The sequence below is a fragment of the Cardiocondyla obscurior genome, linkage group LG09, assembly GCF_019399895.1.
Source record: "Cardiocondyla obscurior isolate alpha-2009 linkage group LG09, Cobs3.1, whole genome shotgun sequence".
NCBI classification, from domain to species: Eukaryota; Metazoa; Arthropoda; class Insecta; order Hymenoptera; family Formicidae; genus Cardiocondyla; species Cardiocondyla obscurior.
In genome coordinates, this window is record NC_091872.1 from 2543129 (window position 1) to 2566969 (window position 23841).

Here is a 23841-nt window from a genome sequence, read left to right on the forward strand (position 1 = left end):
CCCTCGGTTCCCCGCTGCAGATTATCACCCCCTTTCCACGATCGCTCAGCCCCCGTCTTCGCCGAGAGTGTTTTTCGCGACAGCACACCGCTGATTAATCTGTCAAACGCGCGCAAAACTTGCTCCTCTCCGACCTCACCCCCGCGGCCTCCACCAGCGGTCAGACTCGCCCAAGAAATCGACTGGTCGAGCGGCTTCTCGATAGATCGCGTCAGGTGTTTTCTTTTCCGCCTGTTTCGCGTCGGCATGGCGCTGTCGCGCGGTTCCTCCGCTCTCTCGCCGCTCTCACCCATGCGTCGAACGTCTGTCAACAGTATCAAAGCCGTCGACGGCTCGGCCAGCACACTCGGCAGTTCGCTCTGAGATTTTCGAGGCCGAGCGCGAAACGCGGATATCATTTCCTGTGCCGTGCACGCGACAAGTATACGCAACGGTCGTCACCATGGATCGAGCCTTCCTGAACGTGATGATCCTCAGCTGGGGATTCATGCTGGTCTTCACGGCGTTTCAAACGATGGGCAACATTGAGGCAAGTAGCAAACGTAGCAATTATCCTAATCGTCGCTATCGATCACGATTGTTGTTATTATTACTTAACATAATGCGCACGTTCGCAGCGCACTTCCGCGTTCTTTTCTCGGTCACGTAAAGCCGCAAGGCGAGCCCTTCCGGAAGAATCCCAATTACCCTCTTAAGTAAAGATTCGAACATCCTGCTTATTTACGCGCTTTTTTTTTTCTTTTTTTTACGAAAAATTGACAATCTCGAAATACTTTTTATTTCTAATCATAGTTAATGACGGCGTCACTCGTCAACTGTCGCCTGTTAAATTCACGATTGTATTTTTGTGGATCAGTCTTTTTTTTTTTTTTTTATGCATCCGTCACGCTCATTCAAAAATAAATTTATCGCATCACTTTCGTATCGCGAGAAACATTTGACATGCCAAGATTAAAGACGATCTTTATCGTTATGCAACGAATCGACGAAATAAAATACTTATGTTTGCGTCGAGGAAATGTTTTTCGCATCCAAATCTATCGCTTTGAGAAACTCGGTTGTAAAAGTAAAAAGTATCTTATTAGGTAGCCACCACTTCGATAAATAGAGCAAAGAGAGCCTTCTAATTTTAAAGCGGTGAATTTTTTTTAACGATGCACCACGGTCTTTTATTCCCCTTGAGGGCAAGCACTGTCGGATTAACGATATGATTGGATAATACTCTGTGATCAACGTTGAGATCCCTTTTTCAATAAGCCGCAAGTAGAATCTTCTCTCCACAGCACTTATATTTATTTCTACATATGTAAATTAATTTTATTTTGGTGTTAAACAACCTCCCTTTACTCCAGAAAATTGAAAAAAAAGATAACGAATTAGTTAAACGGTACATAAAATTAATTTGCATTGATAAGAGCGAATATTAGATATTTAAATACAATATGTCCGAGTTATTTTCGCTCTTTCTATACCTATGTGCTTACGTGATTTAAAAGCAAGAACTCGATATAGGGCCATTTCTATCAACACAGATCAATTTTAATCTCGGTTTAACTTGCATTTTATCTCTTTTTAATTCTAAGAATTAGAACCGAGCAAAAAGTGAGTTAAACCGAGATTAAAGTTAGCCCGCGTTGGTGGAAATGGTTCACAGAGGAGTAAACGTGATTCTAATTCACGGAAAAAAGACAGAACGAATGGGAGGATCGTTTTAGAAAACGGGAAAGAACTAGACACTTTTTGATATTGAACGTTCCGACGTTTATTTACGTCGCTACGGCGCAAACGAAGCGTTCACATTAGTCGATAAAATTTTAGAAAGTACATATACTAGGTGATTAGTCGCGCGATTTAGAAAGTACCACAAAAGGCAAGCTAAACCACGACTCCGCCAGCGCGATCGACCACGCTGAAACGCCTCTAAATTACACAATAGCGCTATCGACTACTTTCGGCATTGTGAAATCTCTTGCGATCTGTAAAGCAAGCATAAAAAGCTTTCGTTTTAAGAGATAAACAGCATTTGGAGATGAGATTAAAAAAAAAAATCTTTAAACGACTAAATAAGACAGAGTCGTCTGGAACTAGAGAGTTCTCTTATCGTTTTCTCTCGCCTACATATTTAACAAATAAATTTGCTTACACTGCCTCTATGATTTAAAAGGATTTAACGTATCCGTCTTTGTTTTTAATACGTGGAAATTATCGCGCTATCTTGTTTGCACGATCTGAGATTGTTTCAGAATATGCTAACATAATTTCCATTTCCCCTCGGTCTACTTTGCGAATAATATTCCGAGCTTTGTGTTTGTATCTCGTGCTGCTATTTGAAAGAAACCTTGCGTAATGCGTTTCACAGGATATATCGTAAAAGGAGTAATTTCGAAGCGCACGAGAATCACTATTCCGGCGAGTGCCAGTAATAGTGCGTTAGTCACTACCCGTCCTTATCTCCGTAATTCAGAAGCATCTACGGATACGCGGTATCTGCAGCGAAATTTTTAGCGACGTGCGGTGAATAATTGATTAGCCCGCGACGCAGTATAATGATAAATTCTATTCGTGTACGAATTAATAACTGGCCGCTAACGATATCACGTTCGATTAGCTTACAAAAAGTGCAAATTACTTTGGTATGCAGCAGCGCAGCTTAGGTCAACGACATTTTCAGAGTCCCACTGTGGATATTTCTGGACCATCCTTAATTTAATTTGTAGAGGAGCATCGGAATCGTAACGTCGTGTCTGTAAAAATACAGAAATGAAAAAAAAATTTTTTTGATGCATTGGATGATCAATCAGCACTTGCGTAATGGAAGTTAATCGTGTATAAAAATTTTAAAGTCCCCGAATGATAATATTTCGTAATTTTGCTGACCTTTTAAAATACTCGTTCTTGGTAAAAATGTGCTGTTAATTAATAGCAATCTTTTATTGTATTTAGTTTCTACTTGGTTTGAAATCATATATTTACAATCGTATCAAACTCAAGTGTTTCAATCCTAGATTTTTAATAATTAATCGAAAGTTACAAACTAATTACGAATTCTCACGATAACAAATGATTCTAATCGTTCTTATCGCATTTTTCTTATACACAAGTCTTACAATCTCATTGATAAGTTTATTTTGCACGTTTAATCGCAAAAAATTCATCAGTTGGTTAATACGTCAATCTTGCAACCATTAGATATTTGTTTTCTCTTTTACAGATTTTGAAGATTATTTCCCATTAATTAAATTTTTACGTTTATTCACATTTACTTACATTTTTATTGATATTTCACTTTTCAACGTGCGAACTTGTGCGACATTGATTAGCTTCCTTTAAGTTCATTTGACCGTGCGATGTCACGCCGGTCATTATCATAGAATGGAAATTGGCGATTGTTCATCAATCAATGACGTCGACACGTTATCATCTTAGTCTAATTGAACCCTATTAAATTATACGAAGTACCCAATCGAGGGGCAACGGGGTTACATTTTCGTACGTGATGAAAATGATACTTTGCGCTGCTATTTTCTCTTTTTGTACGTTTAATCGCTGGAAACTGCGCGTTAGAACTTACTCGTGCAAGTTACTCTAGAACTCCTCACGATGCAGTATCCTCCTGCCTATTGTGTCTGATATTCTGGAAATTCTGGACCGCTGACCTCGCTAAAGTGGCGAAAGAGAAAGTTTGCGAAATAAAATGCATCCTAGACGTGCTCAATAATTGCATCCGCCGAAACCTGTACCGACGCAACCGGTTCCTACTGAATTTTACTTCGTGCGTCCCGCTCTTCGCAGTCCATGTCGCAATTTACTGTGGATCATAATGACTTCGAAATCTCGAGTAAACTCCTTCGGAGGGACGCCGGGGTGTAATTTATCACTTGGACGAAAAAAAATTCCTGAATTCTCGATGGCAGTCCCAGAGAAATATCTAAAACAGAATGTTTCGTTAGTTGATACGGCCGTACGAGATACGAGGTAGTCTCCTTTCACTTTTAAGCTCGTGAATATAAGAGAAAGGAGGAGAAGACCTCGTTGAATTATATTCTATGCGACAGCACGTTTAGTAGTAAAAAAAAAAAAAAGAAAATTACATTTTTGTTATGCACACGGTTGATAAACAGATCATTAGCTGACAAATATGTCTTATTTGTGCAAAAGACAATTACTCTACTGGCAACGGGCAATTTTTTAAATATTTTATATGTAGCGAAATAAAAATGTACCTACTAGATAAAATATATCGCTGCCGGAAAAAATTGCGATAAGAGATGCTCATAGACACACGTTTTGTATTTATTATACATATATTTAGTTATGTATATTAAATGAAATTAATGCTTTTATCTTTCGGAAAAACACTTTGGTTTTATTTTTATCAGCAACGACATTGTTTTATTATCATGCCAATAATTATTGCAACACGGCGTTCGTTCTAGATTTGCTGCATTATTTTATCTGGAAATCATGCGGATTTTTTTCAAGAATCACATTAAAATCAATTATGTAAACAATTGTTTATAAGGTCTCACAATACCAGTACGAATCTTATCGGATACCGTTATCAACTTAAATATCTGACACAAAGTTTTTATAAAAACGAGGCTTTACAAACATATTCGTCGGAAAATATATTGTTATCTCACCGAAAAATCTCACTTCTCCGCCAGCAATAACTTGCGTTATTGACAATTGCTATCTTGACATAGAACACTGTACTTACACGGTGCAATAACATAGATAAGCATAGTTAAACAGCGGTCAGCAATCGGTTAGCAAGTCTTTGAAGTATAAACAAATATTTTTAAAACATTTACAGAACCACAGTTTATTTATGCAAATATATCACTGCATCATTATAATTGCGTCCCATAGAAAGACGCTAATATGTACAAAAAAAAGCAACTAACGTGCAATGTTGCATCACAAATGCTGATATGATTATCGATAACTTTTGAACGCAAATAAAATTTGATAGTTGGCAGCAGATCTAGAAGCACAACGTAAAATAAAGCTGCTACACTTTCCTGTACGTGAAAGCGTAGTGGAAATTATAAGTATGCGTGTTCGACCGACTTATTTCTAATACGATAATGGCGATAAGTGAAATCGAATAACGGGAATGCACTTTTGCTACGAGTCTTTTAAGTGCCTCTTGTTTTAAAAGATACACGAATGACATCTCGAACCTGATACAGTTTTTCGAGATGGTTATATATATATATATATCTTTACCTTTTTTGAAGGAGAATATTATATTTTCCTTTAATTTGGCAATTATTATGCGGCACATTAAATCTGAAGATTTCTAAATTCTTTTAATGGCACGTGGAAAGGATATAAGATAATGTTCCCAAAGCACTTGATATCCCGTGGTTATCCTTGACTGAAATATAAAAATAGTTAGTTTTTTTTATAATTTTTATAACTGCAGAATAACCAGTTTAAGTTCTTAAAAAAAGGGGATTCCGGAACTATACAATACGCATTCTGATGCCTTATCTTACATTCTGAGCTGTTTCTCGTTTGGTCACTTTCGGTTTCTCCCTTCCAAGCGTTATCAAAATACTTTTCGTGTCCATTCAACTCAAAAGAGAAAAATTAAATTTATAGAAAAATAAATGAGTTTCAAAATCAGTTGGGAAATGTATCCTTAAAGTAAATCCTGTTTGAAACGCGGAATAATCTCTCCATATGAAACAGAAACTGACACGCGACATAACTGATTTCAATTGACATTTTCAAGTCGATCACCGTGGATAAGTCGTTTATCCACGTAAGTTTTACAACGGTGAACAGCTTTTATGCATGTGACACAACAAAAACTAGACGAAACACCTGAAAAAAAAATTTACGTCGTTATAACAGCAAAATGTATAATATATTGAAAATATTCTGACCTCGTGTTGATCTCCTTTGTCCACAGAAAAGTGTCCTGAACAGCATTGCGGAGGACAATAAGAATAACACGGATTTGCACGCCGATGCTTTTGTCAGCCTGGCGATAATATACGCCGTATTTGCGACCTGCAACTGGTTCGCGCCGTCATATATTTCGGTGACTGGGCCGCGGGTGGCGATCGTCACAGGTGCCTGCTGCTACGTACTGTTCATCGCAACTTTCTTCTGGCCGCACAAAATCTTATTGTACATCATGTCCGGAGTCGTCGGAATTGGCGCCGCTTTAATATGGACCGGTCACGGACAATACCTAACAGAAAATAGTGATAATGAGACCATGTCACGGAACGCCGGTATATTTTGGGCGATTTTTCAAACATCACAGTTCGCTGGGAATTTGTTCGTCTTTTTTATATTTACGTCGCCTACAATCGAAGATAATCAACGTACGATCGTATTTAGCGTGCTGACTGGTCTCGCGGTGATTGGCACCGTGGTTTTATTACTATTGAGAAAGACACCGCAGAAGCTGTCGCTGGGTGAAGCCGAGGGGGTGTCCAACGCCGACAAAGAGCTGCGCCTGCCGGAACCAAGGCGCGAGAAGCCGCTGGTAGCAGCGTGGAGAGCGTTTATGGATGCGATCAGGCTCTTTTTCACGCCGAACATGCTACTATTATCATTGACGTTCATCTATACAGGCCTCGAGCTTACTTTTTACTCCGGCGTGTACTCCAGCAGCATTGGCTTCATGAAGGTACTGGGTGAGGATCGCAAAAGGCTCGTAGGACTGTCTGGTATTTTTATTGGTGTCGGCGAAGTTGCAGGCGGTGCGATCTTTGGCATCCTCGCATCTAAAATATCTGGTAGATGCGGCGGGTCGCCGGTGGTAATCACTGGTCTCCTCGTGCATCTGTTTGCCTTCGCTAGCATCTTCCTGAATCTGCCGGACAGTGCCTCGTTTAAAGACACGGACGATACAGGCGTAATTAAAACCTCGCCGATCCTCGCGATGGCAGGTAGTCTGGCCCTCGGTTTCGGCGACGCCTGCTACAACACACAAGTCTATTCACTGCTGGGTGTTCTGTTCGCTAACGAGAGCGCGCCAGCCTTCGCTCTCTTTAAATTCTGCCAATCTGTCGCAGCAGCTATCAGCTTCTCGTATAGCACCAAAGCGGGACTGCACGTACAACTCGCAGTATTACTTGTAGCTATATTCTTCGGTACAGCGGCCTTCTGCTACGTCGAGTACAAAGCGAAAAAGTCGAAGGACGAGATTCCGCAGGAAATTGATCCAACATTGGTCGACGCTACAAGTGGTGAAGATTGACAAAGTTAGTTGAATGTGTTTTGTCTGATTACAAAGATATATAACGAATTTGAACGGCGAATCAAGTGCGCGAAAGATGTCGAGAGATTATACCGTGGGTCATAGAAAGCTACGTTAAAAATAACGTCAATTACTCACGCTTAACTCAAACAAACGTTAACAAAAAATACTTTAGCATGTTAGTGATACGGTTACTTTAAGTTCCCTTGCGAATTTTAAGTATTACATGATGTGTGAATTCTTCTACAATTAGAGACTCTTTACAATGTATTTTAAATTTAGTAGACGGCACAGTTGAGAATTTTAATTGCGAAGAAATTGTGGATAGTAGTACTAATATTCGTATTCTGAAATTCTATACTATTGTAAGAAGTCTCTAAATTCATGAGAGTATCATCGCACGATCAATTAGATAGAGAGGATATGTAAGAATATATTTTAAATGTTATCATGCTCTTCCAGTTCCAGTTTCTATGTATTTCTCATTCTCCACTTTATTTCTTAATAATTTTTAGATATTTTAGATATTTTCTATTTTAAAATAATATTTTTATATATGCAAATGTGCCAAAATATGCATCTGTATATGCAATTGTATATATATTATATATGTGCATATGTTCATCCGCGTTAATATTCTCATTATGTAAAAACATTGCATCACTCACAGAGAATCGAAGAACGCTGTTCTAAAACCATCGATCTTATCAGATGTCTGATATTGTTATCAGAATGTAAAATATATATTTCAACGAGTTATAATCCATATGATAGCTTTATCTTTCTAATCGACAGATTCGAAGGCTGTGTAAACACCCTTTGCATTTATTGCTTCTTTTTAAAGTTTTGATTATGTGTTAATGATTATAAGATCGTGTTTAATTTCAACAGCGATTGTTCGCACTGGTTTTGCAACACTGCGATTTTGTGACTAACTAGTCTGTAACACGAGTTCGTTGAAGGACTCATGTTTAACTAGTCCGTAACGCAGTATATCGACTTTATGTCTGATCATATATGTATGTGTATCAGTATGCGTGTGTGTATGTTGTGCGCATGTATGAATGCACAATTGTACGTGACATTTACAGCTCGAAACTTGATTAAATTATCCGAGGTCGGACTTAAGGATCCTGTTCCTTTGTTAACGGACGCTTCAAGTGTGTCGGCGAACGTGTGGATTAATTGCGTCATGCATGTAGGATATGTTAAAAAGTCGAACATTTCTTTCGCAGTCTCTAAACCGAAAATTTACAGCTAAAATTAAAGCTGAAAACAAAAAAAACACAAGTCTATCATCCACAAAATTTTAAGAGATAATCATGCATGCTGGTTTCGAAATATTCTCTGTGTAATACTTACGCATCCTACTCCTTTTTTTTTTTCTCACATTTTATTCGGCCGTGGACGTGTTAAAACATATTTTATGATAAGTAAATAAAGACACGAGCAGAAATATAGTCAATGATGATCAATTATTCTCTTGACAATCAAAATTCCATTAAAAATACTGTAATGAATATGTATACGAGACCGTGATATTTTTATAGAACGCATTCTTGCCTGCATAATCTTCGCAAAGAGAAAGGGGACTTCGCGTCGTTGTTCCTCTTACGCGTACATTACAGTCCATTACATTCCGTAATATACACGCGTGCATTTGTGCAGAATTTTTTTTTCTGCGTGTAAGAATTACTCTTTGGGCATGTACCTGATAAAGATCACGATTTATTTTAAAATATAATTCCAATCAATCGAGAAAGATTATTATTGCTTTTATCATAAAATAGTTTATGAATAAAATTGTACGAGATCTATATATACGTTTGTTATAAGTGACGATAACGTATGACTGTTGTTAAAAAATATATTTATAATATTATTAAAATATTTGTATGTTATTCATTCGTGTAACGAATTGTATAAAGGTGTGTATGCACTTAGCGAACGAACGGCGAACGCGAACATTTTTAAACAAATCGATTGCTACAAAAATGACACACCGACAAATTTTCGCGGTGTCTGTGTTCGTTCGCTAAGTGTATACCAATGTATACACACTTTAAAAATTATTCTGACTATTCATACTTATTAGATTTATTAATCATCCGATTGACAAAGCGCAGCTACACCTCGGTTAATCCAATGCGACTCATCTAGATCTGTCGGAATCAAGATGTACAGTATAAAATTGGAAGAGTGTCCCGTGGTAGCTAATACACCACGTCTAACACTCGTCTTGTATACTGGACAATAATAAACATCTCTAATATTAAATTTAGATCTTTCGCCAGGTTTTATCCATATAATAGGTAGAAGATCGAACATTATTTTAGGCTTAGATTCGTCCAGTAGCTTCGTATCTCTATTCCACCGAGCTCCCTCCAGAAAGAGACCCTGAAAAAGACGTCGCAGATAAAGATGTTTGATAAAAAAAAAAAATAAATAAATAAAAAAAAAAAAAAATTATCGAAATACAATAATACTACAAATCTTTAATTGAAATTTTTATCAAATTTTAACATAATATAGCCTAATCTAACTTAGCATTAGAACTGTTATATTTAATATTATATGCTAGTGAACAATGCATACGTGAATGTAAACTCCAAAAGAAGGTGTAGTGCTGACATTAGATTCAAAACTAGTGATCTCAAATTCAAAGTCCAGCCAATCAATTGGTATCTTATGCTTGCGAGCGTAATTTTGCAGCACTGCTGTCAGAAACGACTGCGTGAAGAAGAAGCCCGATATCCAAAACACGTTCGGTGCATCGTGATCGATCCAATCTTGCAGAAACTGCAATCTCGCCACCAAATCGTTTACGTAGCTGCCGAGTGGCTTTAGCGAAGGGTAAGATTTTCTGTCCCAAGCGAGTGGCACTTTGCCGATGCTTAAGTTAAGGTATACATCTTCCAATTCCGGTGACATTAGTACCAATCCTTTAATTGCTTTTCGTACATTATCCAACGTTTCCTTGATGACCTCGGTAAGCTCGTTGAATTTAACAAGTTCTTGACGCAATACTGTATTCATGCTGTTCACGTAGAGTACTGGATATTTATTCGACACATATTCAATATCAAACGGCGGTCGCATCTTTGATAGAATCTCATCGACCAAAGCAAAAACCACTTTATCTGTATCCTTTTCAACACCTAATAAAAATAATTGATTTATAAAACTTTTATTTTTACACGAACTGTAAAGTATTCATAAATTTAACAGTAAAAATATTTATTCATAAAAAGTAGGCCCCGATAATTATGGAAATTAATTTAAGATGGCAAAAAGTATATATAGCACTTGCCTATTCCGCTAATTTGTGGCTGAGTTAAAAGTGCACCGGCTAATAATTGCATCGCTTCTCGATTGTCTTTCGCTATGTCCGCATTCTCATGCAAGCCAAAAACTTCCGGCATTTGACTGATTGGTAATCTGCGAATGTAATTCAAGCATTCTTCATAATCGGTGTCTTCCGGCATGTAATAAATTCCGCTGGGGGAAAACGAGTACCTAAAAAGATGCAAAATTATTTAATATAAAAAATAATAATCTATAATTATATAATGAATATATAATGAATAATGAATATATAATAAAAAGAAAATATAATGAATAAATATTAAAGAAAAGCTGAGGACGTTTAAAAATATTACTTTATATTAGTAATAACTTCAGGATTGTAAAAGTTCTTTAACAGTGAATTTAACAGACGTCTATCTTTATCATCTGTCACTCTGCCTCCATAATTACATTCTCCTGCCAGGTAAACGAGCGCGTCGAATGGTACTTCATCGTAATCGTTTAAAAATAACTGTCAACAAAATAATAAAGTTTTAATAATTTTTATCACGTTCATAAAATTAATTCAAATAAAATATTATCTTACCTGTAATTGTAAAATGCAGATACGCAAATCAGACTCATTAAATTCGTAAGGTATGTTCCAGCCAAGCGGTCCGAAATTCCGTCGCTCCTGCACTACCGCATGAAAGAAACATAGAGAGAATAACAATCGTCTCCATTCCACTATCTTCGTGCACTCGCGAAAGAATTTAGGATCCGAGATAGGATCGTTCAAGTAGCTTCGCAATAAATTATTTTTCAACCCCTTTGGCGGTTCATTCGTCATTTTAACTCCATTCTGCAGGATAGACACAGGGAAATCCGTGGACGGGTAGCTGGTTAGCCACAGACGGAATTCGCGATGTGTATTTTCGGGCACGATAATCTCGTCGCATATTCGGTCGAGCTCTTTCATCCACGATACTGCGAGATGACAGTTTTGCAAAATGACCCACTCACCGTTTCTTATACCGCGCTCGATCATACCAGTCGCGATTGGACCTTGGCCTTGACCGAGCGATATCGTCATAAGATTTTTCTTCGAGATCCCGCGGTCCTCGGCAAACTTGATCAATCCGGCCATTGGATCTGATCCGGGTGAGAGCACGAAGATAAGAGGCGTCACATTACTCGAATCGTCGTACGAACTCTGAAGATCGAAGGGTGGCGGTTCTACAAATGACGTGCCTATTTGGTGAATAATAAAAGCTTGAACGGCGGCGACCAGTTTGTCAGTCCTCACGCATCTCAGAATTACGAGCTTTCTTAAGGTTTCGCCTTCGTGCTCGAACGGCGGTGGAAAAGGATGTTCCTGCGGATTCGGCAAATCATAATATTCTTTCCACTGCGACACGTTGACCTCGAAAGATTCTTTTAATTTCTCAAGACCCGGTAGCAGGCTAGCCCTTACGATTTCAGACCAGGACTTAACGGACAGCCATGAAGAATCGGGATTAGCATACGGATTGTCAAAAGCTACACCACCTGTCAATAAAAATACCCACAGCTCCTCTTTCAGTTTTTGAGCGGCGCGTAATAAACCTGTACAGAGAACTAAAGAAAATATTAGCTTGTCTTTCTCAAACAGAGAGCGACATACATTTCTATATATGCTGGCTGTAAAATACGAATTCAGGCTTTCCATTCGCGTATTCAAGTTGGTCGATTGTTCGCTGTTGGCTATCGCCATTACGTAAAGATGCAAGAACCACGGTAGTGAATATTGATACATAGGATCAATGTTGGCTAACTCGGAGATGCAGAAGAACAGAATCGCACCATGTTTTGAAACAGGTTTATAACCATTGCGAGCTTTGTCTATTTCCGCCGAGGTCTTCACTGCAATCTCTTGCTTAGCCTGAATATCCTCCGATAACATTTTTGATGTCGAAAGTATTCTGATGGCAGTCTCGTCCTCAAGTATATTACCTTCAGACGTCGTGAGAACTTCTAAGATTTTATCTTCGATTTCTTTTAAAATTCTTTTATTGTTTGCGCCTTCCACTATTAATTGATTTTTTTTTTCTTCCAGTGTCGGTAATTCTCTGGCTACGACTATACCTAATAACTGATCCTGCAAACCTTGAGGTGTGATCATGAAATTCAGTAGAGTCACTTTTACCGCAATCTCGGGCAAATAATGTGGATTTCGCAAACGCGTGGTAATGTAAAATCGAAAATTTTGATTGTACTCCAGTACGCTTTCACCAAATTTTATGTATAAAACTCCACGCTGCTTATACACATTCTTCAACAATACAGGCTCCAAAATCGCATCAATTTCTTCTAAAATGTTCTCCAATAGCACTGGCAATCCCAGCTGAATACTCGTTTCTATCACCCTCGCATAATTAGAATCTGTGAGTTTAATTACCGTCAGTTTATTTTGTTTCTCCATGTTTTTCACCCATTTATTTGCTTGATTTTGCGGATCGATCATGAGCGGCCAACGATCAGCATGCTTTACGATTATACCATTCTCCACGGAAAAATTATCAGCCGGTAGTCCTAAAATTGTCCAGTTTCTAATTTCTACGGGCTCGCCTAGAGTGTCGACTAGATTAAATCTCGCACCACACGGTATAGCTGCTTGCATGCAAGAAGAATGCCACTGATCGATTAATTTATTTCTGTAGTCCACTGTAAATGCTCCTAAATAGGCTACCATTCCGGATGACAATAAAACATCTCCGATAACGTTTTCCAAGCTGGCGCCAAGTTTGCTGGCCGTCTCGCTCCATCTACTTTTCTCGCCACTCAGACCGCCTAGCAGTTTCTCTGCTCTCTCCAATTTTTGTCGGCAATAGTCGATCTGGTCCTCTAGCTTTTTTTTTTCGCGCATACACTCGGCGAATTCGTCGTTGAGAGACTGTAGCTTCTGCGTTACTTCTTGCAGCAGAGCTCTTTTCTCGTTAAGCATTTCCATTTGTGTGGCCAACGCGGCCTCGGCTTCCGCTAGCATTGCCTTTTTCGGTGCTACTACTTTAATTACACGGTCATAAACTTCCATAGCGCGCACCCACTTGCAAAGACCTTCGCACGCGGTGGATACTTTTTTTATTGCTTCCGGTTGAAAGCTCCGATTATTTATAAATTTCTCGCGAATACGCTTCATGTATGCGGGTGGTATGTTATCCTTATCAAAATTCTTCAAGTTCTCCAGGAATTTCATTTCGCCTAGCAGCTTGATGGACGCGGGCCAGTAGTCGTCTATCATTTGACCGGTGACAGGATCTTGAACTCGATCCGACTTCACGCCTTTCAACACACAGATCGCTTCCATCACCAACCTAACTCCGGCCGGTGGACTTTTCATCGCCTTTACAATTGTAATATCCGCTGGCTTGAGAGTATCTAATGCCGCTAAAGCGGCTTCTAACGCCGGAGTGGCCTCTGCCAAATCGCTTTCGCAGTCATCTTTAATTGCTTGAGCCGCCGCAGCTGCTTCGTTTGCCAAAGCTTCATCAGCCGCCACAATTTCTTTCTTTGCTTCCACATTGACAGTATCTTGCTCGATTCGAATCATTAATTTATCGCTTAATTGTGACTGCGCTAATAACTTAGGCTGCAATTGATGCAACTCATTTTGCATAACTGCCACTTGGCCAGCAGCGAAATCTAATTTTTCTAGACCGGTTTCGTAACGAGTCTGCTGCATGGTGATCTGCTCGATTTTCTGTCCGTACAATCTATACAATGATTTAATTAGTTGAAGGAAACTCGTGGGAGTGACGTAATATCGTCTACCATAAATTAAATAATAATCTTCGCTTGTTACTGAAACACTCGTGTGGAATTGTTTGCACATTTGCACGCACTTTTCTCGCAATTCTGAGCCAATGTCGAGATCTCTCAGTGACATTCTGGCAACTTTTTCAAGAGCGTCTTCGGGCCAGATCGTGTACCAGTCAATAGTGCAACAGTTAATAAGCGATGGAAACATCCTAAGACGATTTCGAAAAGTATCGCCTATTGGCGACATCGTTAAAACTATATGAAGATTCTTTTTAATTCTTTCGATAAAGAAATTGTAGAGTACCATCGGTGTCATTTCCACTTTTTTTCCGCCGCTCGTGTCTCGTGCGACATTCATCATTTTTTCCAGTATTTCGGCCTTCTCCTCCATTCCATACAAATTTGGCACATCCGCGGTATTAAGAATCATGCTAATATCCTCGATAAAAGACTCATCTTTAATCTGATGATCACCGAAAATGAAAACGGTGGGCTTGCCATCACAGCCAACGCGTAATAATAAACTTTTTAGATCCTTTCGCCACTCGGTCGATTCATAAGCTCTCGTAATTTCAATCTGATGTATTTGATACTCGCACATGCTGGTCGCTAGTTTAGCGCAAGAATTACGACCGGAACCGCCAACTCCGACAAGCAGAGCGTGACCGTTATCCTGCAACAACACTCGCGAAACGCGAGAAACGTGCTCAATTGCGTAACGAAACAATACTAAATTCATCGGCGTCTGCGAAACGGCATTGTACTCAGCCAAATAATAATCCATTTTTTCCTGAAGATCTTCTAAATTTGTCACCTCATCGTATACTTTCGGATCGGCGTCAGGTTCAACGTAACTGCCGAAAAAAAGATCGCAAATGTGAGAACTATTAATCGTTTTTTCATCTGGCTTGAGTAAATTTGCGAGGACCTTCTCCAACGGCTGGCGCAGCTGATCGTAACATGTATATTGCACCATTCCGAATAATGTCTCACGATCGGTATCATCTATCAGTCTATCATGGAAAACTCGATATACTTCGTGAATCCACAATCTAATAAGTTTGTCAGGATCTTTCATTCTAGTAGCTGGCACCAAAAGCACACCGCTGATAACTCGATTAAAATCACGTAAATTGAATTTGTAATGGCTTCTCGATGGCGTTGGTAAAAAGTTCTCGATAGCCTTGAGAAATATACTCATAGTAGCGTTCACGATCATCTTGCTTAATCGTGAAATCTCCGGAACAAAGCCTTTAGCGAAGTGCCAGTCAAGAATCGACGAAAAAATTTTTGTCATAGTGGTTTCTTCAAAAGAATCAATACCGATGACGTGCAGGTGACGAGTTAATCGCGATGTAACGACATTAGAACCACCTCCGGGTGGTATCATAGCCGCAATTAGCAGAATATCTACTAAATATAGAATCGAAGTGTCTTTCGGATCAAACCAATATCCATGATCTACCCATTGTCGAAGCAATTCTATCGGAGGTTGAGCGCCGTAGATTTCTACTTGTGGCATACTAAGATCATCCACAAATAACACACACTTCTTTCCCATGACAGGACCGTAAACTCCTTTCCTCCTTCTGTCTAATTTTGACATTATCATTTCCTGTGTTTGCGGTGCACTCGTACGCGCGCTGAAATTTATAATATTTTCCATAAATTTCTCCCGCGGTAGTGACACGAGGTAATTCAACACGATTGCAGATTTTCCGGTCCCCGTTGGACCCACGAACAAAAGTGGTATTGATTGATGCATAAACTGCTTGATGAAAAAATGCTGAATGGACATTTCTGTTGTCTGAATAATCAGCTCGCTGGCTTTTGCCGTTGCTGGTAAAGGTACCTAAAAAACATATATATTTTTATTTTTGCATTCTCGAATTATAGAAATTTAAAAAATATTCTTATTTATTAATATTAAAATAAAATAAAATATTAAAATAAAATAAAATAAAAATATTAAAAATATGCTTAGAGATTAATAATATTTTTGTCAATTATTTAAATTATAATTCATAAAATCATTAATTTTAATGATAAAAAAAAAAGAAATTATATGAATATATAAAAAGAAATATTATCTTTCTTTTAAAGAGATTTTATCTCATATAATACGCGATTGCATTTGTAACATACCTGTTGTATAGTATCCATCCAAGATATCCAACATCCGTTGTTTCTCTTATCGTAAATCCACTCATATACTGTACCTTTGTCAGGAAATATTTGTTGTTTCGTCAATTTAAACACTTTCGGCTTGGGATATTCATCGACGTTACCAAGTAGTAATTTTCGTAGATATACATCGAAAGTTTTTCTACTGTCGCTCGTTAATATTGAGCAAACACCCCAAACAATGCTAAATAATAATACGCATTGCAGCCACACTGTGCTCACTTGCGTTTCATCCGCCAGCATCATACTGAATACTCTTGTAAAACTCTGTTGCATAAAAAGAAATATTATATTACAACATTATAATACGCGAAAAGTTACATGTATGTTTAAAAAATATTTTAAAATTAAAAAACTTTCCCGTTTCTACACATAAAGTTTTATGTAACAAAAAAATCGAATAAAAATTCAGAGATTTATTCATTAGACTTACTAGAAACATGTGTATCTCCGACGTGTCTATAAATGTCTTACAATTATGTCGGATAAAATGTAATATTGGCTCGATCAACCATTCAATGAGTTCAACAATAAGCTCGTACTGTTCGACTAATAATTTTTCCTTGAGATGCTTTTTATAAGATTCGAAAATTGCTTGCCAGCCTAACTGAGAGGGCTCCATATATATCATACCACATCTACTAACGGTGGCGGGCGACGCGTGGTCGAGATCGGCTGGCTCGAAGAACATATTCATCTTGTTGGACATCTGTATAATTTCACCGGACATCAAGCAAAGCTTCTTATTGTCATCGAGCACAGTGTTCATGCTTTCAATCCAAATTGCGTCTACTGGGCCGTCAAATACAATCCATTTGCGTTCGAGTGCAATGGACTGTGCGAACTCGCGAAATGTGTTGGCCAAAATACCATCGCTCCATTCGTGCGACACCGGGTCAAAACTACCGTACAGCTGGCTCAGCGGGATAGCCTTGGGATTAATTACCCGGTAGACTGTACGATACTCTCGCATCGTAGCTCTTCGTATACCTGATAAATCGCCCAGAGAATTAGCCAGCACTTGATAGGCTTGAGTTTTTCCGCCGAGAGCCGTGCCAACGATCATCAGGCCATGCCGTACAAGTAACATTTCATAGATTTGTATGATTTTTTCTAGGTACCAATCGGTGGCTTGAAGGTTTCGCTTCTCTAAATTCATCTTTAGCAGGTTCACCAGCTCCTCGCGTTCCGGTTGAGGCAGCTGTACATCTGGAAAAAGATCTGCGTAGATACCATTAAAAAGAGAAACATCCTCGGAGAGAAATTTGGGCAAATTAACGTCCACGATGGCGCGGAGAACTAAAATATTCTCGTTATGCTTCGGATACTTAAGCTTCAAGTTACCAGCTGCTATTAACACGGTCTTGACCGCTCTCATTCCGTAATCATAATGTTTTTGAGAGCTTAATTGTTCAGAGCACAGTTTGTAAGTGTGAACTATTTTCTCTGCGAGATTTTTAGCGTCCGTAAAACCGTACGAGTATAAGGTAATTTCGCCAATCATTGCGTAATCAGGTACCATCATTGCCACTGTTCGGAATAACACTTTCAAATTATCTGGCAGTTCCTGACGGCCAGCATAGCCCGGATTCATAGTTATAATGACGTTGCAGGTAGGATTTAATTTCAGCTCAGTGCCTTCGAAAAGAAATTTGTCAAGTTTCATACTTATAGCCATCTGTATCGTCAGTATCTGCTGTGCGATTACGGACAACACCTCCAATTCAATTCTATTAAACTCGTCGAAGCATGCCCAAGCTCCTGATTGTGCGACGCCTTTGAAAAACTTGCTCATGGCTTTATAATCAAGTCCTTCGGAACAATTAAATACCACACACTGCTTCGCTACGGCTTTTGCGAGGTCCTTGGAAGTTTCTGTTTTGCCAGTGCCCGCTGGCCCTTCTGGCGAACCACCTAGATTTAATTTCAGCGCGCCCATCAAAGTTCTGTAACATCGATCTGTCAACGGCGTTATTACTAATCTAGGCGTATTTCCGAGATACTCGAAAGCGTAAATAATGTTAGTTGTGACCATAGAGACGGTAATGCAATCGTCCAGCCAGTAATAACGAAGTTGCGCTATCCAGTTAAAATCCGAAGGATCATCAACGTGTCTATCAATTAACAGTTTTACCACGTCCCGGGCATGCACGTCTATTACTATTAAAGCATTCAACGTTATTCTAGAACCGGGCTCTAATTTACCGCGTACAAGCGTAACAATATCTTCTATTTGATCAGTGCACTTGTACAAGTAAGACGCAGTGGAGTGGTTCTCGAAAGATTCATAAACTTCGCTAGTCCAATGTATCTGACTGCTGCATATGACAATTTGACCGGGCCACGAGAGTACCCACTCTTCGCGCATAACTTCAAAATACGCTATTACACTTTCTTCTGCAACGTCGCGCAACGATACTACCATGAGCTCTTCCACTTGACACAGCCATCTCTCGACCATACCTTTCGCATCGGCAGGATAAATTTTACCGCTCAAAGGTACGTACTCTTCCTCGGCCGACAGCATACCTATAATCTCCTCGTCTTTGGTAAAACGTAGCTTACTAATACCTTCAAAACATTTCCGCAAATGTGGCTGCACTCGCTGCGGATCTTTCGTTTCGGATAGTATCTCCAAAAGTTCGTCATTTGACAAAAAAAAAAATCGTGGGAAAAATAAACGTTTTTTCTCCAAATAATCGTTCAAACCTTTCTGAATTTCCTCAAGAAGCGAATTGCAAAGCTTAAATTCCTGTAGCATGTTCGGCATCGCGGTGGCGTCGGTTACTCGCCTATTGTCGTAAACATACGACATAATATTGCGCCAAATTTTGTCAATTCTACGAAAATTTCTCGATTCAGTCGGCATCTGGCGCATAATATCCTCGCTACCGAATATCGGCTCTAAATACATCCAAGTAGACTGGCAGAGTAGCCACTGATCAATAATGTCTTGCATCATTATTAGTTTCTCCTCCCATTCTTGCATTTCTTTTTCAAACGCCTTCACGAAGGCCGAGCCACGCATAGTTTGTGCTTTAAGAATATGATCGTCCAGCAACATTTGTATGTCATCCACGGCGGATAATATAAACACTCCGGTTTCTCGATAAGGCATTAGCTCGAAGTATACTTCCCGCCATTCTTCCTTCATTTTCTGTAAATTTTGCTGTAAAGTATATTCTTTTGTGGCCGCCGAAGATATCTCTTCCAGCTTGGCGACATAAGTGGGTAAACCGTATTCAATTATTTCTGATAAGTTACTGGTATCCGTTGGTGTTATCGTTACGTCGACAATTTTGCTAATCGCCTCCCAGTGTCGGGGCTGCAAACCTGGCGTACAAATTGTTTGTAACACTGGAATAAACTGCCGAAATTTCTCCACTTTGCCACGCACCATTTCGGCGACGCGTCTCGCACCCGGCACCTCAGTCAGCATGCGTGATAACTTATATAAAGTGCGCCATGTATTTTCGGTCTCATCCTTCACTTGTTCAGCATCCAGACCTATGAACGGCCCATAGAACCATTTGTCGTAATTTTGATGGAAGTCCAAAGCAGTGTGCCAGAGTTTATCGAAGATATCTACCGTGCTAGACATAGCCGGCAACTCTACGTGTGGACTGAGCTCCATGTCTAATAGTCCTTCCTCCTCGTTGATTTCTTCAGCTTCCTTACGGATTTCTGTCATGGTCTCAGAAATATGCTCAATTTCTTCCACAGCTTGTTCCATCTCTTCTATCGTGAGTACCGGCGGATCCTTCCGCTTAAAATGATCAATAGCCAGTTGTATTGTCGTTATTTTCTTCTCGAAGGCATTTCGTCTTGTACGGAGCACAGTTTCTAAAAAGTCTTTTCTCATATTCAATCGGTTGCTCGCTAATTCCATTACGACTTCCATTTCCTTCGGCCAGGTAATTGTGCGTGAATTTAAATTAATGTCCTCATCTGAGGGCGGCTGATGATCAAATAGAAACAATGTCAGCTCAATTGAACGAGCTAATCGTCTTTTCAAATTAAACATCGTCGTATCGCGACTCTCACACAAGTAATTGTACAGTTCGACAACCTGCTGCGTTGTTTCCGGCATCTTCGAAATATTCTCCGCTATTGCGTCGAAAGTTGAACATAATTCGCGATTATTAGCTCGCAATTCATTCGCGAAAAAGTCGCATATTCTATTTCGAAGAGCGTACAGAATTTCTCTCATAGTATCATTCACGATGCTGCAGTCGATTTCGATCATGTTCAGCGAAACCTGTTATCAAAAAAAAAAATTATTTAGCTAAATTATATAAATTATGATTAATTCCTGCAGATGTACGATAAAATAGCGATTAAAAGTGTTTTAATTATTAAAATTTATTATGACTTAATCTTACTTTGCATCGAAACATAGAAATCTCTTTGCGTAAAGCGTCGTACGACTTAATCTGCTGTTCGAAGTCTCGCAACAATGGTACCGATTCAAGCTTAAAAAAAGTATCTAATTTGTTTTCAGCTACTCCGCTCGTAATGTATAACAAATCCTGATAGCATTTGAGATAATTATCGGGGCCAGTTCCATGTTTACTAACTATCTCTAGGACATCACTAATAATTTTCAGTACCTGTAATAACGATAAAAAGAAGTTAATATAATAAAGAACGTTATGTTATCGATTGCTCGGTATTCTCTATTATCGAGTATAATTCAAGTATAAATGCATTATAATTACCGCATCTTCAAATCGCGATACGGGAAATAAATAACTCTTATTTTTCAATTCCGGAAACAGAATAGTTTCAATCTTGGGAATCGTGGTGCTCACCGTAAGAATTTTATCAAAACAACGCGAAATCATAGTATGCAGTTTGAAAATATTCGGTCTACAGTGCAATTTCGTCGTGCGGAGTTCCGGTTCCACTTTTACTGTTATGAAAGGAGTTCTACAATGTAATTTCTACTGTATTCAAATTTATTTAGTATATATGTATTAGAAAAGAATTACCTAATTGAACCAAATCTTACTCGAGAAATACAAGATCTTTGTAATCTCCTTCGAACATATTACCAGCTTCGTATCGTATAAAGAAATCTCTCACGTCTTCCAGCGTCTTCATTATCACGATTCGCAATTGTATCGACAATAGAGAATTAACGCTACGAAAATATTTCTCGATCATCGCCGTAGACGCGTCTGACTGCATTTCAAAGTACTGCGACCAGTCGTGTTTTTTCTCGAGAAATATTTCTGCGACGTCGGCTAGCCATTCTTTAACGAGGACATCGGTAGCTGCAACACACAGAGCATTAAGTCTTGGTTCAATTTCTTCGGCCGGAATAGGAAGCGTTCCGAAATCTTGCATGTGAATTATTCTCATTTGACGATATCTAAAAAAGAAAATTATTAGTTTTAAACTTGACGATAAAAGTATCTTATTTTATTTAATTTAAAAAAAAATGTTTAAGATTTTTTTATTTCCAGTGCTTATTTGTTGTATATACGATCTTACTTTGTGAACCATAAATCTCGGATATCTCTCAGTATCACATTGCCAATAAAAAGATTATGCTGCATTGAATGACTTGCTGTAATTATAGATTGATGCCAGGGGATTGGCGCACGAATGCATAAAACGGGGAAGTCGATAGGTAATGTTTCGATAGATAAACGTTTTCGCTCATTAGGATTCATAAGAATATAATCCATTATTACGCTACGAAGACTTCGCTTATAGTCATTAATTATTTCTGGTTCCAAATTTTTTATTATAATATCAAAACTGTAAGAAGTGCACTTGTTTTTAATAAAAGTATGAATAAAATCATTTCAATTAATGAATGCTTAAATTTTTTTCGGAAACAGCATAAAAATAATTAAGTACAATAACGCTTACTCTTCTCGTGTTCGTAAATGGCCAATAATACGCTTCCTTGCTGCATCTATATTAACATAATCGTACGGTTGTAAGTGACGATCGCTTATACAGTAATCTTTAAGATAAGCTACTTTAGCAACGTCTTCGGGTCTCACTAATTGCTCCTGTTCTTTATTAACTATTTTCATTAACTCGAATAATTGATCTTCGACGGATTTTGGAATTTCTGCCTCGACATAATGTACAGTCTAAATTTATTATAAATAAAGAAATTTACATTATATTATTTAAAGCACAAACTATATCAAAATCTTTTATTACCTCTCGATCTGATTTCGGTTTTGCGATCTTTTCCTTGTGTACAGCTAACTGCTTTTTCACTGAGATTCTTGTCTTTCTACTTTTTTTCCGCAGCCACGTATCATCTGACAGATCTTTCAGACTCACTATATTCTCTGGCAAAGAGTCACGTCTTTTCTCGGCTGTCGCGGCAATTTTTTTTTCAACTTCTTTCTTATGCCGTTCGATGAAAGCAGGAGGAGGATTAGTAAGGACACCGTCAGCACCGAAAGGATACCATTGTGCCGGCTTGATGCCACGTTTGGTAAAGGTTCTGGTGTGATATGAATGTAAGTAAGGTGTAAAGATACTGTCTGTAGTGTCGACAGGTTTAACGTACTTGCGTGAAACGGATCTGGTCCACGAAGACTCTTGTATTAACCTTTGCTTCTCTGCAAGCTGCAGCGTCATTGACGTTCCCGGCGACGAACACTCCTTGTTTTCACCTGCTACATTACTCTCGCCTGGAATTTTACACGTTTTCTTCTCTTCTGCCATTTCTATCACGTTAATTGGCACATTAAAGATACAAAAGGCATATTCTCTAGTTGCGAACAAGCAGTACGTATACTTATTAAATGACAAGTACAGGATAGGATGTTTTTTTAACTATAGTTAATGTGCGAGCGTAACCATGGCAACGAGAGGGAGTCTATTGGAAACGATCAGATAAAATCGTAAGACAAATTGGGAATTTATTTACGAATAAAAATATTACATATAATATATAAAAATCAATCACGAATTGCTAATTGCGTACGTATATATTCTACAAATGTATTGGTGCCTATTTAAAAATTACAAAATTATATTATTCTTACGTGAGATTTAAATATAAACATAATTATTGTAAATTATTAAATTATTCCAAGTTGTTTAAAAGTAGAATTTCTACATTTTCGCAATTTGGCTATTTCAGTCATCGGCAATCCGGCCGGCGCGGTATATATACATGCGGTACTACGTGTGAAAACTCGCACACGACGCTAAAGTCACGTTCGCCAGCTGCCATCGCCACATCTGCCTTTCAGCGTGCACAGGCACTCAAAATCAGACAATTCTCTATTTCGAATTTTTAAAATACTTTAAAAAATAAGACTTTAAAAAAACTTTTCTTGTTATTAAAGTATAAATTAAATTTTAGAAAT

General features: G+C 38.5%; 2 protein-coding genes and 1 long non-coding RNA gene across 7 annotated transcripts; 1 reads left to right on the forward strand and 2 right to left on the reverse strand.

Moving 5' to 3' along the window:
* The first annotated feature begins 68 nt into the window (after window positions 1–68).
* Window positions 69–8610, forward strand: LOC139105655 (UNC93-like protein MFSD11). The gene is made up of 2 exons (XM_070661878.1): window positions 69–529; window positions 5924–8610. Exons 1-2 carry the CDS (start codon window positions 443–445, stop codon window positions 7223–7225), a joined length of 1389 nt encoding a protein of 462 aa, XP_070517979.1. The 5' UTR covers window positions 69–442; the 3' UTR covers window positions 7226–8610.
* On the reverse strand, window positions 1873–6447 carry LOC139105677 (uncharacterized). Of its 3 annotated transcripts, none has more exons than XR_011546224.1 (4): window positions 6349–6447; window positions 5505–6208; window positions 2630–5383; window positions 1873–1976 (listed from the first exon to the last, which is right to left on the reverse strand). It is a non-coding gene; the product is annotated as an uncharacterized lncRNA (long non-coding RNA). The 3 variants fall into 3 exon arrangements; XR_011546225.1 differs by having other exon boundaries at window positions 2630–2744; window positions 3268–6208; XR_011546223.1 differs by having other exon boundaries at window positions 2630–6208.
* A 106-nt stretch (window positions 8611–8716) lies between the features above and the next one.
* Window positions 8717–23802, reverse strand: Dnah3 (dynein axonemal heavy chain 3). Of its 3 annotated transcripts, none has more exons than XM_070661820.1 (14): window positions 22676–23802; window positions 22373–22602; window positions 21989–22258; window positions 21504–21866; window positions 21211–21421; window positions 20875–21102; window positions 16926–20750; window positions 16454–16759; window positions 11118–16160; window positions 10885–11042; window positions 10536–10741; window positions 9821–10383; window positions 9314–9622; window positions 8717–8936 (listed from the first exon to the last, which is right to left on the reverse strand). In XM_070661820.1, the coding sequence occupies exons 1-13, from the start codon at window positions 23189–23191 to the stop codon at window positions 9326–9328; spliced, it is 12216 nt and encodes a 4071-aa protein (XP_070517921.1). In that variant the 5' UTR covers window positions 23192–23802; the 3' UTR covers window positions 8717–8936; window positions 9314–9325. The 3 variants fall into 3 exon arrangements, with proteins under 3 accessions (XP_070517921.1, XP_070517922.1, XP_070517920.1); XM_070661821.1 differs by lacking the exon at window positions 8717–8936 and having other exon boundaries at window positions 9262–9622; window positions 22676–22967; window positions 23034–23802; XM_070661819.1 differs by lacking the exon at window positions 8717–8936 and having other exon boundaries at window positions 9262–9622.
* Between the last annotated feature and the right edge of the window lie 39 nt (window positions 23803–23841).